The 16,433-nt window shown below is 48.6% G+C and overlaps 1 protein-coding gene across 1 annotated transcript in view; it reads right to left on the bottom strand.

Annotated features, from left to right (window-relative positions):
- Positions 1 to 16,433, bottom strand: part of LOC146788644 (putative cation-transporting ATPase 13A4) — a 468,281-nt gene that overhangs the window by 354,558 nt on the left and 97,290 nt on the right. The window contains exon 2 of the mRNA XM_085635854.1: positions 7,931 to 8,104. Coding sequence (XP_085491980.1) covers positions 7,931 to 8,104 — 174 coding nt within the window. The remainder of the gene's footprint in view (positions 1 to 7,930; positions 8,105 to 16,433) is intronic.

The raw sequence follows: 16,433 nt of genomic DNA, 5'->3' as shown, positions 1-16,433 counted from the left end.
CCACACCTGTCTTTTCTCACTCTAGCGCAGTGGCGCTTTCCTGGTACTTGATCCTTTCTAACAGCGCAGGAGCGCTCGTACCCTGGCATACCGTCTGGATCTTTTCCTTTGGTGATCTTCACTCTCCGCAAGGACCTCGTTGATATCATCGCCTGAACTTCCTCAGTGCAAGAACACCACGCTCACAGGTAACCAAGAAGAGAGTCCTGCTCCACATAGTATTGTGTCTCCCCCAAACGCTCGGGGGATGTGCATGTTCTCGCCTAACCCCAGCGCTGTAGTCACCCCTGTCTCCTCTCTTGCCTTAGGTATCGTGGACTTCTACACAGACTAAGGAGCCACGAAGGGTGTCCCGTCACGCCATCCACTGTCCGGCTCGCACCACCCTTCCTGGCAATCTCCCCCGGTTCCCTCCTGGAACTGGCTAGTGTATTTAGTCCTTCCAGTAACAGAAGGGTTCAGGTAGGGGTTGCTCCTGTCGTCCCTGTGGGATCCCTCCACAAACACGAGGTAAGAATTGTGGGGGTCTGACAGAATCCGAAGCCCAAGTTTATCATCCTACCCGGACACATGGAGGGCCCCGACGTTACGTTACAGGACATAGCAGCAATGTTAACTAACATCCAGGCTGAGAATCGGAGCTTACGAAACGATGTCACTGCCTTACAAGGACAGTTGGGTGCAGGACATACAGGAGCCTGGGGCGCGCCCCAGGGACAACAAACCCGACCAGCCGGAATAGTGAGACCTCCTTTGTTTAACCCATGAGGTCAGGCACATACCGTCTCGTCAAATCCTCCCCCTGTTCAGGTATTAGCTCAACCCATGGCACAATTGGCCGCACCAGAACGTTATTACGGCGATAGTACGAAGTTCAGCATATTCCTCAACCAGTGCCACCTGCACTTCATGGCCAGAGCAACCGCCTTTCCGGATGATGCCTCGAAGGTCGCCTTCGTTCTATCCTATTTAGGGGGTGACACCGCTCAGTGGTCCATTCCCCTGATAGAGAACGACGAACCTCTGCTATATAACTTTCCAGTTTTCAAGGAGACCATGAGACGCATGTTTGCCCGCCATACATTCGTCCAAGCCGCGGACAACGAATTGCTCAAATTAAAACAGGGCAACACGGACTTGTTGCACTACATCACAACGTTCAAACGATTGGTGGTGGAGGCTCACTGGCCAGAAGATAAACAAGTATCAGTGTTCTACAGGGGTCTTCGGGAAGAATTGAAGGATCTCATCTCACAGATGACGGAACCTCCTGAGGACATAAACCAGTTTATTGACATGGTAGTGAAACAAAACTATCGCCTGCAAGAGCGGAGAACCGAAAGGTTCAAAGGAAGTGAGACCAGACTCCCGGTGTACAGGGAAACTCCAAAACCCTGTGAAACACCCGAGCCTATGCAGATCGGAGGCGTCCGGGCTCCCTTGACGAAAGAAGAAAAAGAAAAGAGGCGGAAACAGAACCTATGCCTGTACTGTGGCAAAAATGGGCATTTCGTGCGGGATTGCCCTGCTAAACCACGCCAGCCCAAGGAGAGGAACCCTTCGGCTCTATCGATCACCAGAGAAGAAAGGACGGGAAACGAGACCTCCCAGTAGATAATGGGGTCTGTCTACTGGGACTACACACCGAGAAGACGCAGACCTCGAACACCAGCGCCCGCCATCACCATATGGGTATACCTGTACTCCTTCAGTCGTCTACAGGGTCCTCCTGGCGTGTCATAGCCTTAATCGACTCTGGGGCAACCGGGAATTACATCGATGCACAGTACATGAGGGGGTTGGGCATGCTGACACAAGCCAAGAAGACACCCGAGATAGTCAAAGCCGTCGACGGTACGGACCTAACCTCAGGATTGGTTAGATACCAAACGGAAGATCTGCGAATGGTGTTGGAAAATCAGCATACCGAGACCATCGGCTTCGATGTCATTGATGCCCCTCAGTTCAGGCTGATATTAGGCCTTCCCTGGCTGGTTCAGCACAACCCCTTGATCGATTGGGTTACTGGCAAAACAACAGTGGACTCTGTTTATTGCGCCCAATCCTGCTACCCCTCCGCGGGGAAAGAGGCGACCCGAGAGGTCCTAGCCTGTATCCTACCTAGAGACGGCATGGGCTTGGTCACACAGGAGTCTATACCCCAGGAATACAGGGATCTGGCCCGAGTGTTTGACGAACAACGAGCTAATACTCTGCCTCCACATCGAAACTTTGACTGTAGAATCGATCTGATTCCGGGATCCACGCTCCCTTGTAGTCGAGTATACTCCCTCACAGAAAAAGCAAACAACCATCTCCGCAACTACCTCACTCAATACCTTCAGAACGGGTTCATCCGTCACTCCAAATCTCCGTTCTCCTCCCCTCTCTTTTTTGTGGCAAAGAAGGAGGGGGATCTACGCACGTGCATTGGCTTTCAGGCAATGAATGCCATAACCGTTAAGAACAGGTATCCACTCCCCTTAATTCCTGACTTACTGGACCAAGTGAAAGATGCGGCCATATATACCAAGTTGGACTTGCGAGGGGCCTACCATCTAGTCAGAGTCCGAGAGGGTGATGAATGGAAAACCGCCTTCCGGACGCGGTACGGGTTATTTGAGTACCGCGTCATGCCCTTCGGACTCTGCAATGCCCCGGCCACATTTCAGTACTTCTTCGACGAGGTTTTACGGGAGTTCCTTGACCGTTTCTGCATAGTATATATCGATGATATACTGATCTACTCTGCGAACACGGAGGAACATCGACAACCCGTACGAGCCGTTCTCCAACAATTGCAACAACACGGGCTGTACGTGAAATTGGAAAAAAGCGTGTTCCATACCACAACCGTGGAATTCCTGGGACATGTTCTGACACCAGGAGGTGTTCAGATGGATTCCAAAAAAGTTGATGCCATTTTGAGATGGCCAGCCCCGTCCTCCGTGAAACAAGTCCAGAGATTCCTAGGGTTTGCGAATTACTATCGCCGCTTCATTGATGGTTTCTCCCGGATTGTCGCCCCCATTACCGGTCTTCTGCGTAAAGGGGTGCTGTTCGCATGGAACGCCAAAGCAGAACAGGCATTCCGCGACTTGAAAGACCGATTCACCTCGGCTCCAATCCTGAAACATCCTGACCCTACACGCCCCTTTATCGTGGAGGCCGATGCCTCGCAAAACGCCCTCGGGGGAGTATTATCACAGAAAGACGACAAGACAAACATGCTTCACCCAGTAGCATACTCCTCCAGAAGTTGCAGCCCGCTGAATGCAATTACTCCATTGGGGACAAGGAACTCCTGGCCATCAAAGCAGCGTTTGAGGAATGGCGACACTACCTCAAGGACGCCAAACATACGGTGACCATCTTCACCGACCATAGGAATCTACTGTTCCTCCGTTCAGCCAGAGCATTAACGGCAAGACAGCTACGCTGGACCCTCTTTTTTAACGAATTTGATTTCCAGATCACTTACAGACCCGGAAGGGAGAACGCCAAAGCCGACGCCTTGTCACGAATCGAGGAAAACGGAGACCAGAAACCCCCAGCAGAACCAGTACCCGTTATTCCCCTCCGCTGCTTTCAGGGTGCAGTTACGTCTTCCAACTTCTTGACACAACTCCACCAAGAGTTACAACAGAAAACCAGGGACGACTGGGCCGGAGACGTCCAAGGGCTCACAGAAAACAACGGATTCCTGTTCAAAGACGGGTGATACTATTTACCGTTGCTCACTCAACAATTACAAGCAATGGTCCTGTGCCACGACCACCCCCTAGCTGATCATCCAGGGTATCAAAAAACCAAGGAATTACTGCAGAGACACTTCTGGTGGCCAACCCTTAACCGCGACACACAAGCCTATATCGCCCGCTGTGCCATCTGTGCTCAAGGAAAAACGCTCTCACAACCCACAGTAGGGTTGTTACACCCCATTCCGGTTCCGCCTTGCCCGTGGCACACTGTCTCGATGGATTTTGTGGTAGAGCTCCCTAAGACCTCCACAGGACACACTACCATTCTTACAATTGTTGACCACTTGACTAAAATGGCGCATTTCATACCTCTAACGCATCTACCCTCAGCGGCAGAACTGGTAGCCCTGGTCATGCAGAACGTGGTACGGTTACATGGCATCCCATCGGTTTTGATAACGGACAGAGGTACTCAATTCGTATCCAGATTCTGGACTGAAGTCTGTTCGCTTTTACAAATGGAAGCCTGTTTATCGTCCTCCTACCATCCCCAAACTGATGGCCAGGCCGAGCGAACAAATCGCACTATGGAACAGTACCTCCGTTGCCTGCTATTGTCCATGGAAACCGAATGGTCCAAAGTGGTGTGGATCGTAGAGTACGCCTACAATAACAGCAAACATGCGGCAACAGGGGTTTCACCGTTCTATTGTCTCCAGGGATATCAACCCAGAACGACCCCCTGGGTGGAAGCTCAAACGTGTGGAGTACCTACTGTACAGGAACACCATGCTTCCCTTCGCACCATATGGCAACGTGCTCATTTTGAACTCGCGAAGGCCAAAGAATACTACAAACACAACACCGATAAACACCGACAACCCGAACCAGCCTATGTAGTGGGAGACAAGGTGTGGTTATCCATCCAGAACCTCAACACGCATGGCCCCAAGAAACTGTTGCCCCGATACGTAGGTCCCTATCCCATAACCCAGATCATCAACCCAGTGTCCATGAAACTTTCCCTACCGTCTCACATGAAAATACACCCTGTCTTTCATGTTTCCCTCTTACGCCCTGCGCATCCAGACAGCTCATTGGCAGAACCCCCTCCTCCTGTTCCCGTGGAAGACCACGTGGAATACGAGGTTCGGGCCATTCTTGATTCCCGCAGAACTAGGGGAAAACTGTTTTACCTAGTGGACTGGAAAGGTTACGGCCTGGAAGAACGCTCCTGGGAACCCCTGTCACACGTCCGTAATGCTCCTTCCTTAGTCAGAGCCTTTCATGCCCGACATCCCCAGAAACCTCGCCCTGTTACCCCTCTGTGACCGGATGGGTTGGTCTGTTTTCAGGGTGGGTGCTGTCATGTTTCCTTGCGCCCCTCACCAGCGAACCGGAAGCAGGGCACTCATCACTCGACACGGGACTCCTCCCCCTGGTTGGTCCCGGCAGGTTGCAGTCTAGTCTTTCGGCGTCACGTAGTGGACGCCGCCGGCCGGCCGTCACTTCCGGTCGCCTGGGCATATCACAACTGAGAACGGCAGGCTCGGCGCTTCGGATTCCTTCCCTGAGCTTCGCAGGCACGCAGGCGCGTAGCGAAGGCTCTTCCAGCAACCGGACAGTCTGTCCGGACCGCGCAAGGGCGCCCAAAGATCCCGCCTTTCCCTCGTACTTGGCACGGAGCCGCCATATTCCTAGTTACCTTCCCAGAGCGCAGTGGCGCTTTTCCTTTGCTGAGACGACTCGTGCGACGGCACGAAGTCACCATAACTGCCTTATTCACCCCAGAGCGCAGTGGCGCTTTTCCTTTGCTGAGACGACTCGTGCGACGGCACGAAGTCGCCATAACTGCCTTATTCACCCCAGAGCGCAGTGGCGCTTTTCCTTTGTTGAGACGACTCGTGCAACAGCATGAAGTCGCCATAACTGCCTTATTCACCCCAGAGCGCAGTGGCGCCTTTCCTTTGTTGAGACGACTCGTGCGACGGCACGAAGTCGCCAGAACTGCTAATTTTCCCCCAGAGCGCAGTGGCGCTTTCCTTTGCTTAGACGACTCGTGCGACGGCACGAAGTCGCCACACCTGTCTTTTCTCCCTCTAGCGCAGTGGCGCTTTCCTGGTACTTGATCCTTTCTAACAGCGCAGGAGCGCTCGTACCCTGGCATACCGTCTGGATCTTTTCCTTTGGTGATCTTCACTCTCCGCAAGGACCTCGTTGATATCATCGCCTGAACTTCCTCAGTGCAAGAACACCACGCTCACAGGTAACCAAGAAGAGAGTCCTGCTCCACATAGTATTGTGTCTCCCCCAAACGCTCGGGGGATGTGCATGTTCTCGCCTAACCCCAGCGCTGTAGTCACCCCTGTCTCCTCTCTTGCCTTAGGTATCGTGGACTTCTACACAGACTAAGGAGCCACGAAGGGTGTCCCGTCACGCCATCCACTGTCCCGCTCGCACCACCCTTCCTGGCAATCTCCCCCGGTTCCCTCCTGGAACTGGCTAGTGTATTTAGTCCTTCCAGTAACAGAAGGGTTCAGGTAGGGGTTGCTCCTGTCGTCCCTGTGGGATCCCTCCACAAACACGAGGTAAGAATTGTGGGGGTCTGACAAATAGACCTTGATATTCCGTCATGAAGGTGCAGTTCCACAAGTCGTTACTAGGTGTCCCTCACAAGTCAAATGCAAAAGTATTTATATTATTTTGTGAAGCTGCAGTTCCACTAGTCATTACTAGGTGTCCCTATTGAGTCAGATGCAAAAGCATTGAAATACTCAAATAAAGCTGCAGTTCCACTGGTGGTTACTAGGTGTCTCTCACAAATCAAATATAAAAGCACTGACATTCTGAGATCTACCTGCAGTTCCACTGGCTGTCACTAGGTGTCCCTCAAAAGTGGAATGGGAATGCTTTGGAATCCTTTAATAAAGTTGCAGCGCCACCTGTCAATAGAGGTCCAGCTCAAGTCAGAAGGAACTCCACCAACCTGTGGGGGTGTGGCTTTAGTACATTAATTTGCATGCACACTGCTGATATTCTAACTAATTGTGCATGTTTTTTAAAGGATAAATTAATGCCAAAGCATGTTCATAATAATGAGTCTAAATTATAGATTTCAATACAGTTCTTGATTTTTTTTAAAGTTTGGGATCAAAACCTAATATTTGTATGAACCTTTTTACAGGTACATACAACACAATTAAACAGTTTATTTTAGTTGATTATGTTTTAGTGACAGGAATGTATCATATGCTCCATGTAAGAGGATATAAGAGTTGGTCATTACTTTGAACTCTCCCTCTAGGGGGAAACAGGTGGTAGGGCAGCCTTGTGAAACTTTCTCTAGGGGTGAGTGGTGTTAATGTCAATTACAATGCTGTGGGAATGTGACTTCAAGATAAAGATCTGCACATATGCTCTAGCTCTTATAATGACTTGTGCTAATTTTCGGTGGGATAAATATATTTACCAAAGCTGGTTTATAGTGCGGAATGAACATTGTAATTTACAATAAATGTCTTGAGAGTTATAAAAATAGTTGATGTAGCACTAATATACGTAGGGATTATCAGTCATTGAAAAGTGGAAGTGTCTAACAATTTCTATTTTTGGGGAACTATTTTTTTAGATGTATGTGTAAATGTTAAAGTGAAAAATGTAGTTACTCAAAGTGAAAGTATCCAATGGCTGAAGTGGGCAGGTCTTTTGCTGTGGTGTGAAGAAGTATCATTTGAATGACATGTCAACAGACCAATGGTGATAGAGTGTTGCTTGGGAGACCCTATGTATGTATGTATTTTCTATATGATATTTGTTTGGAAAAAATAAGACTAGCACCGCAGATAAAGCTAATATAGACCAGGCCTAATAAAACACAAAACTGCAAAAAAGAGAAAACAAAAGACAGGCCGCCTCTATCTACTTTCCCGAGATCTGGAACTATGTTGTGTAAACAATAGAACTGCCTTAATTCTTTTGCATTTCAGGAAGTAACAGAACATTCACCTCTTCAAAGCAAATGACATTTGGTAGCATAAGAAACCACCACCCATGTACATGCTGCCTTCTTGTGAATTATTCCTACCTTGTCCCTAAGGTCCCAGCTGAGCTCTCCCTTAGCACTCTGCTAAGTCCTATACATGTATAACATACATACTATTAGCCAATAATGCCTTTTTGTGTTGTGCACTTCTATCATCCAACCCAACTCAACAACCAAGGCACCTTACCGTGGTCCTCAGTAACATGACATCCGCGTCTTCCAAGGTGGACGGCGTACAGTTCGCCCACACATCCCACTCGGGCTTCCAGTAGAACAGAAAGAGAAGGAGGCCAAGGGACAGAATGTGACCAATGATGCACAACACCCTTCGGCATGGATGTGTCTTGTATCCAAACATTTCCTGTGGCAAAAAAGCACAAACATGGAGCATGAAAGTTATGAACTGTGCAACATTTGCAGTAGTTACGTAACACCTGCATACTTTGATCCAGATATACAGTACACAAATAGCTTATTTGGCTGAAGTACAACCTTCACATTAGCAATAAATTGATTTAACAAATGGGTTGTTTTGTAGGCTGAAATGGGACAAAATAACCCCCTGAAAATTGAGAGTTCTGAAATAGAGTTGATTTCCTCAGATTCTCCTGACTGTACTAGAATATGAAAGACAGAACTGTGTTTTAGAGAAATCCCCAAAGAAGCGTCAGAAGGAACCCACATAACTATTGTCTACTAGTGGGGGGGGGGTCAATTATTTTTTGACGGCAGAAGGGTAGCATCACCATATTTGAACTGGGTGCCCGACATAAAAATCAGTGCAATAATGAAACATTTGTCAGACAGTGCCCAGCCAGAAAAAATCTGATTTGTTCTTATTCAATTATACATTAACCCCTTGAGTGCCCATGACGAGATGGTCTCGTCATGAGCCGCGGTTGCGCTGTGCCCATGACGAGACTATCTCGTCATGAGCCCCGCCCGCTAATGAAACGCCCGGCACAGGGCGTGGAAAGGGCGGGGCACTCAAGGGGTTAAAGGGGAGAGAGAGAAACTAGAAGTGTTTGACAATCAACAGTGTAGAGAAACTTATGTGTGCTAAGTGGCTCTTAATGGCTGCAGCAATGGTGTAGAAAACTAGTTTTTTCTTATTTCTTTTACTTCTCATTTTTGCCACTAAAGTAGATAGTGGCCCTCTAACACCAGGCCAGAGCAGATGCCCCACGAGTGTGGCTTACTTTCTTCTCACAGTGCCAGCAGAACCCTGAATTTCAATCACATATGTTCTTCGCTGCTCGGGTCCTAAATTCGCGATGGAGCGCAGGTCCGATACACCAACCAGGTTCGTCATGGTCAGAGATTTTACATTTTGCATTATTCCTTTATGTCCCAATCCACCACAGGAGTATGTTTCTAAAGCCCACAGGACCACAAGGCCGGCCCTTATAGTCTCACATGGTGTTGGTCAGAGGCCAACAGCAAGCCTAGTCCTTGGCCAGTTGCCACTGGTCAGCTGGGCAGTTGAAAGAAAGGCTTCTGGTAGCTTGTTGTGGTCCTGTAGCTTGAACAGGGTCATAACAGCCTTATGACCCTTGCAGTCCACTTCTTTTTGTTGGATAAAGAGGGAGCAGATCAAGTCCTTTTCTTCTTCATGTCCAGAACATGTTCTGAAGTGGGTGCCTAGAGATGCCATATTTATGCCTGACACAAGCTAGCTGGTCGGAATGATTCCTGGCCCTAAACAATGGAGTAAAAGTTCCAGGGCCAACCATACACACTTGGTTTCTAAACTTGGGCTCTGAGGCTTGGGGATGTGTAGGCGGGGTACTCCTAGAGCCTTCCTAAATCCATTACTAAAATCCAAATTGAAGGGGCCACTCTATCCACAATATTCCTAGTGACAGATGTCAGGTAGGACAAAAGCAGGGTTCTACAGCAAGTAGACAGTGGGTACAGAAGAATTGTCCTGGCAGCCTGTTCTCTACCTTTCAAGTGCACTCCAAGTGTCATATGTAAAACCAGCAAATCTGTACAGCAGGATTTATCACTCCAGTAAGATTTGACAACATGGATACCCACAGACCCACCCTGCATATTCTGTGAGGTTCAGACAAGTCATCTCTGCTCAATTTGGTCAGCCTAGTGTTTGCTCCTGAGAGGCATTACAAACCTTTTTCACACCTATTCAAATGCTCATCACTGGCTGAGAGAAGCTGGAGAGAAAATGGAAATTAGCAGTGAGGAATTTCAGACAGGGAAAAGTTAACTTTCTAAAAGTTACCTGTCCTTAATATTTATTAAACATCTGATTTCACCATTACATTATATTTTTAATATTTATTAAAAACTGTTGTTTCATTTTTTTTACCCCCAGTTCATTCCCGAGCTATAGTAGGATTTTAACATGTACTCCGGTGTTCTTCATAGGACAGCTAGGCCTGCCACGGTGAAAAGTAGCTTCTAGGTGCTATTCACTGTAAGGACATGTTAATATTACAATTCTATATGTTCTACTTTTAAATACCATGCACACTGCCTTATGCCTTATGGGCTACTAGGCTTACATAGGGGTGACTTTTTAGTATTTAAAATGGTGTTTTTGCCTGTCAAAAATGTTTGTTTTGACTGGTTGAATTGCATTTTTCATCCTGCTAAAGTCAGGCTACATAAGCTAGGCTAAAGCCATGTTGATACTACCACTTTAGTGGATGGCACAATAGGTGCTTGTGAGCAAATGTTGATTGCTGGGTGCTTATGAGAAATTGTTGGTGAGGAGGATGTGAGCCCTTCTCAAGCAATAGTCACAATTCCCTTCAGAGTGAACAATTAAAGTCACTGAATTAACCTATGCTTAACCCTAAAATAGCTTGGCATAAAAGCAGTTAGGCTTAACTTAAAGGAAATATGTATAGTATTTATGCAGCACCCAAACATCAACAAAGTGAAAACATAACACAATACAAATCCCACACTAATTAAAACAAGCATTTGCAATGCAATAGGTCTCGCATTTACGCGAGTTTGACCTATTGACATTGCAAATAATAATGCCTTTTTTTGTTTTTGTTTTTAAAACATAAATAAAAGGCATTGTCATTTACAATGCCAATAGCTGAAACTCGCGTATATGCGAGATCTATTGCATTGCAAATGTTTGTTAATTAGATGGGCCTCTGCCACACTCCCCCCACCCCCTCTGCGTCTCTCTACATAGATTGGAACGGAATTTGACCGTGGCTGCAACCCCAGCCCGCCTGTCTATTGATCTGCTGGCTGCTATATGGGAGAGCTGCATCAGGTAGGCAAAAAAATCCGAAATTTGTTAATGTTTTAGGAGTCTACAAGGGCTCGTACAATGTCCTTAAAGAGAACTTATATTAATTTGTGAAGTGACATTTCTGCTCACTTAGTGATCATTATCGTCAAAATGGCTTGGGCTCCTGCTGGGTCGGAAAGGGAGGGAGGCTGCCAGAGCACAGAATATTCCTGCTGTGTCCTCAAGTAGCACTTCCCAGGGGGTCGTCATTAGCGCAGCCTCCCGAACTCCTGCAGCCTCTTGTTCCCATGACTTGTTCCTCTGCTTGTCCTCCATGAAAAACACCTTTGCCCAACACACTGCAGGCGGAGTATTCCTACTGGACTCTGCGTGAGTGGGTGAGGGGCAGAGAGGTTTTAGAGCTGCTGCAGCTGGGGTCTGGGTCTGCATGGGTATCTGATTAACACTTACAGCATGCTGTCTGCCATCGCGCTTAATATTTTGCTCGAGTAATATGGACTGTCTGTGGCCATAAATTAAATAAACACGCGCAGGTGTCTTCGCGCTATTTTACATGTGTTCGCCGCATAGCGCTCTCACGTGTCCTTCAAAACAGTAGCTCCTTCTAGGAGCTCCGTGCTAGTGAACACCCTATGTATAGCCACAACATATGAGTAAGAATGCGCACTTTTAATACATTATTATTATCCCAAAGTATTTTAAAAGTCCATTCATCTACGTGCGTTTCGAGGTGGCATCAAATTTACAGGTCCGAGGCTTAGCCCAGGTACCAGAGGATGGATGATTTTTTTTTTTTTGCTGGTGGTTATGGGTGGGGAATTGGAAGTGCTGCCGAGGGTTCAATGCTCGTGGTTTGGGGGTGGGATTTAGGGGGTTTGGGTGCGAATTTACACAAGTGGGTGAGGGGTGGAAGTGCGCACGAGAACGGGAAGGGGTGCGGGAGGGCTGGGTGAAGCTGGTGATGGGAGACTGTTTCTTTGACTGCTGGAGCGCACTTTGGAGGTGGCGGATTGCTAGGGGGGATCAGGGCACAGTGTTGTTAGAGCATATGGTGGGCAATGTAGGGGTCCCATGGGGAGGCGTTGGGCATTGTGGGCAAGGCTGTTGACTTTGGGGCTGTGGGATGGCGTGCAGATTTCGGTGTTGATCACATCCGGTGATTCTGGGCAGATGGTTTAGTGTCCTGGGAATAGTACGGAAGGGAAGTTAGCCGGGTGTGACGTGGCGGGCAAGTCTGGAAGACACACACAAGCACTGATTGGGAGTGGAGGGAGATGCGGGAGCGCCAGTAGGAGAGGTGGGGGGCACTGGTTTGAGCAGGGAGAAATGCAGAGGAGCCGGGAGGTAGTTTGCACAGGTGGTTGGGGAGCGGATGGTCACCTTCAGGAAAGGGGGGGGGCTCTAGGGGCACGAGGCAGTGGGGATACGCGGGGAAGACAGTTAGCACATTAATCAACTCGTCACAGGGGGCACTTGTGATTTGATAGTATTCGTATACACCAAGGCACCACCATAGGGACGCCGGCGGTTGGGGGTGGGGGCTACGCGGTTACACCTTCAGGTCAGTCACGGTGCATTGAGAGCTGTGCAATGGGCAGGGGCCTCCACGCTCGGGCAGTGGCGGGGGCGCAGATGGAGCGCTTTCAGCTGGCCGCTGTTGTATTTCCCAGGGGATGGTGTGCTGCCACGGTTCAATTGGGCTCCGTAGTGTTTGTTGCCCCAGGCGGTGTTTTGCAGCATCTGGGGGACCGTGGTGCCCATGGCTGAGGTCAGGCGCGCAACACCCATTGGACTCACAGGGCTTCAGCCCCCCCCCCCCCCCGTCGCGTGTGGCAGCCCGGGATGAGACACCTTCCCGGGCAAAAAAGCAGCCGCACCCGAGCACTTCACAGGTCTTTAAAAGACAATTTGCATGTTAATGAGGCCTCGCTGTTGTTTCACCCCTTCTAAGAGCCCCTGCAGCTCCACTCTGCCTATTGCTTAAAGTTCAGCCCCCCCGAAATTTTCTCAGCCCCCCCCGTAATTTGGCTCTAGTTGCGCCTCTGGCTGAGGTACTGGGATGCGGGGAGGGGGAGCGGGGATGTAGGAACAGGCTGCTGCTGTGTGAAGAGGTTGTGTGTTTGTGTGTTGCCAGGCTGCTGCTGGAGGAGAGGGAGCGGGGATGTAGTGCTTTCGGCTGGCGCTGTGGGTTGTAGTGCTTTCGGCGGGTGGACAGGGCGGGGTTGTCAGTTCTCCGCCCTCGGGTTGACTGCTGGGCTGGCTCCGACGGGCAGGCAGAGTGGATTCGGGGAGCTGCTGCCTTCCTTGGGAGCTGGGTTCACCCACGGCCTGTGCTGTAAAGCCTCTTCCTTGCCCGCTCCTCCGAAGCCCCAGGGACACGATGCAAGGCGGAGTCCGAGAAACAGGCATCCAAATTCCAGACGTGATCGGAATGCGCAGATTCAGCAGGCGCAGGGGGACGTGGCGCTACATCAAAAAACAATACCAAGTCTGGGTTGCACTGCAGTGGATCAGGGAGTATGACGGCCACCCTATCACGTTGAAAATGAACATTTGCAGACATGCTGGCTCTCACAGCACCATGCTGATGTAATTCCCAGCTCCCTATTGGCCAAGAAGAGGCCAGGGAGCCGCTCTTCCTCAGCTACAGGGCACCGCTGCTAATTAAAACAAGTGCGAGCGGAGGAAAACAGTAGTTAGGCGCCGCTGCTTCGGGACTTCAAGGAAGTTACTATGGGATCAACAGCCAACAGAAAGAAAGATAAGAAAAGCATTGCCACAGTTAAACGAATCACAAGCTGTATAACAAATTACACAGAGTTTCACCCAACATATAGATTACTTTAGGTCTCGCTGAGACAGCGCATGCAGCGCATGCGCTGCCAAACGCGAGACCTAAAAATGATTAAATATTAATTCATTTCTTGAGCTGAAGACGACAACAATCCAACTGGTAGAACTGGAGATATATAATTTTTCAGATTGAGGTAAAAATAGTGCTTAAGAGCACAAAGTGCCATCAGTGGTTATCTGGTTGTGCCGGACCGTGACACAAGTTTAGGTCGACCACGTTTGCGTGCAGGTCAGATATCAAGTTAGTACCATGGAAAAATGCACCTTCATTCCTGTTTGCAGTGTTGGGGCCCGCAGCGTTGTTTCCAGGCAACGATGTGAGGTCCAGCATTGGTGATGCATCACGCAGTGGTGGCTCCAAGATGGCTGGAATGCAATGCAAGATTCTACCTCACAGATGGGCAACGCAGTGACGGTTCCAATGAGCTGTCAGTTTGGAATGTGAGGTCCTGCGTCAGAGATGTTTCATGCAGCAGCGGTTCCAATTATCTGCAGGTCGGCGTTGTGAAATCCTGTGTTGGAGATGCATTGTGCAGCAGTGATTCTGATGAGCTGTGTGTCTGTGATGCAAGGTCCTGCATCAGAGAAGCATCAGACATTGGCGGTTTGGATGCAGGGCTGTGAAAAGATACGTCGCTCTGCATTGGTTTTTGCTGAGGATCACAGCTGGGCTGGCACAGCACTTTTAGACTCACTACAGAGGAGTTGAAGTCTGGAGAGATACCACTTGCAGGGTTAGGGCTCAAAGCATGTAGAGCCCAGGTGCAGGGTTAAAGATGGTTGGAACCTTTTCTGTCCCATAGGTTGTGATCAGGAGGCCAGCAACTAGCCCTTAAAGTCACTTTTGTGGTTCTGAGTTCAAGATGCAGGTCCAGTCCTTCTCACTCAGGCAACAGGGCAGCAGAGTAGCACGGCAGCAGAGCAACAGAGCAGTCCTTCTTCTGAGTCTTCCACCAGTCCAGATGTGCACTGAAGAGATGGGTCTGAGGGTCCAACATTTAGAACTCGCTCCCACTTTGAAGTGGGGGAAGCTTTTAGAATCTTCCCCCTGCAGAGGTGTCTAGAATTTCCTTAATTCCTGCCCTGCCCCCAGCTTTTCTGAGGGCACCAAAGACTAGGATGAAACCATTTGCGAGTGTGATAAGTCAGAGCCCTTGTGATGTGCATGTGTGGTAGAAACCAGCTCTGTCCCCCTATCAAATCAAAGATGGCCATTCCTAACAACACTCATTCCCCTTTTGTCTCATTGTCTGGGAGTAATAAACAAAGACCAAATGCCAACTACACCTAGTCATATGACCCAGGAAAAGATTGAAGGCACCAAATAGGACAGGAAAATGCCCAATTTCACAAAGTGCCATTTTCAGAATTGTGCATTAAAATACATCTTTACCATTAAAAAGGATTTAAAATAACACTTCCTCAGATACCAAACATAACTTTCCTACCTATTCCTGATTAAACATTAGCACTTATTAGATGTAATAAGGTATCAAACTACCAGCACTTGTTTAACTTAAAAGTACATGTCCAACGTTTTACCTACAATGCACCCTTCCCCATCAGCAGTCTAAGGCCTACATTAAGGGTGCTTTATATGTAATATAAGGGTAGTTTTAGGCTTGGCAAGAGGGTTTGCCAAGTCGAATTGCCAGTTTGAAATAGCAACCAGGCTTCAAGGGTAGGCCTAAGCCATGTTTTACTTTTAAGGGGATACTTAAAGGGGTGGCACAATAAGTGCTGTATTCCCACTAGTAGCTTTTAATTTACCAGCCCTAGGTAAATGATATTGTTGCTCCAATATGAATTTACTTAGAAAAAACAAAGACAAAAGTCATTTGACAAAACAGGAACTGTTGGATTATTCAACCACTACGGCCAGGATTGTAGCATACAGAAACAGGTCTGAAGACCGACTAAAAGTACAACAGTTTTGAATGTCTTTTTATACATTTCTTGAAGTATCAGGAAACAATTCATAGATCCTGTTTTGTGAGTGGAAGGTGTGCTTTGTCATGAGGTCATAAATAACTCCCACCTGATGACTATTGCAGGTGGGTCCGACCTTGCATGGACCCAATGAGGGCGAGTGGGTAACGTGTCCAGATGTCTGGCATGGGGAGCTCGTGATTACTTCTGCGTGTGTAGTGTGTGCTGTGTCCTGGTTGGCTGGGTGTTCCTAACTGCATGCTGCTTCTAACTTATGGTGTTTTGGGAACTCATTGTTCCAAGTGGAACTTCCCCTACATGCAGGATTGCCTAAGGAAATTGGAGCGCTACATTATGGACCTGCTCCAAGCTACAATGCGCCCACTGCTGGAGAAGGGCACATCAGGAACCATCTATGTGCCTTGGGCCCAGATGGATAAGGAAGGGCTCAGAACCAAACTGCCGCCTTAATGGTTAGGGCAGGGAAGTGGATACCATGCATTGAGAAGAACACTGTGGGCATAAACCTAGCAAATAGATGTTGGCACATGTCTACTAAGCAGTCTCATTAGAGAGCAGACTATCAAAGTGTTTGCCTGAGACCATATCCCAGCAGTCACGCTGACAAACACCGAGCATGATGGGGCTGCATTTAATTCATACAGGCACC

This window comes from Triturus cristatus, chromosome 11, assembly GCF_964204655.1.
Source record: "Triturus cristatus chromosome 11, aTriCri1.1, whole genome shotgun sequence".
NCBI classification, from domain to species: domain Eukaryota; kingdom Metazoa; phylum Chordata; class Amphibia; order Caudata; family Salamandridae; genus Triturus; species Triturus cristatus.
Note: the sequence above shows the minus strand (reverse complement) of the source record. Positions and strands in the feature narration are given on the sequence as shown.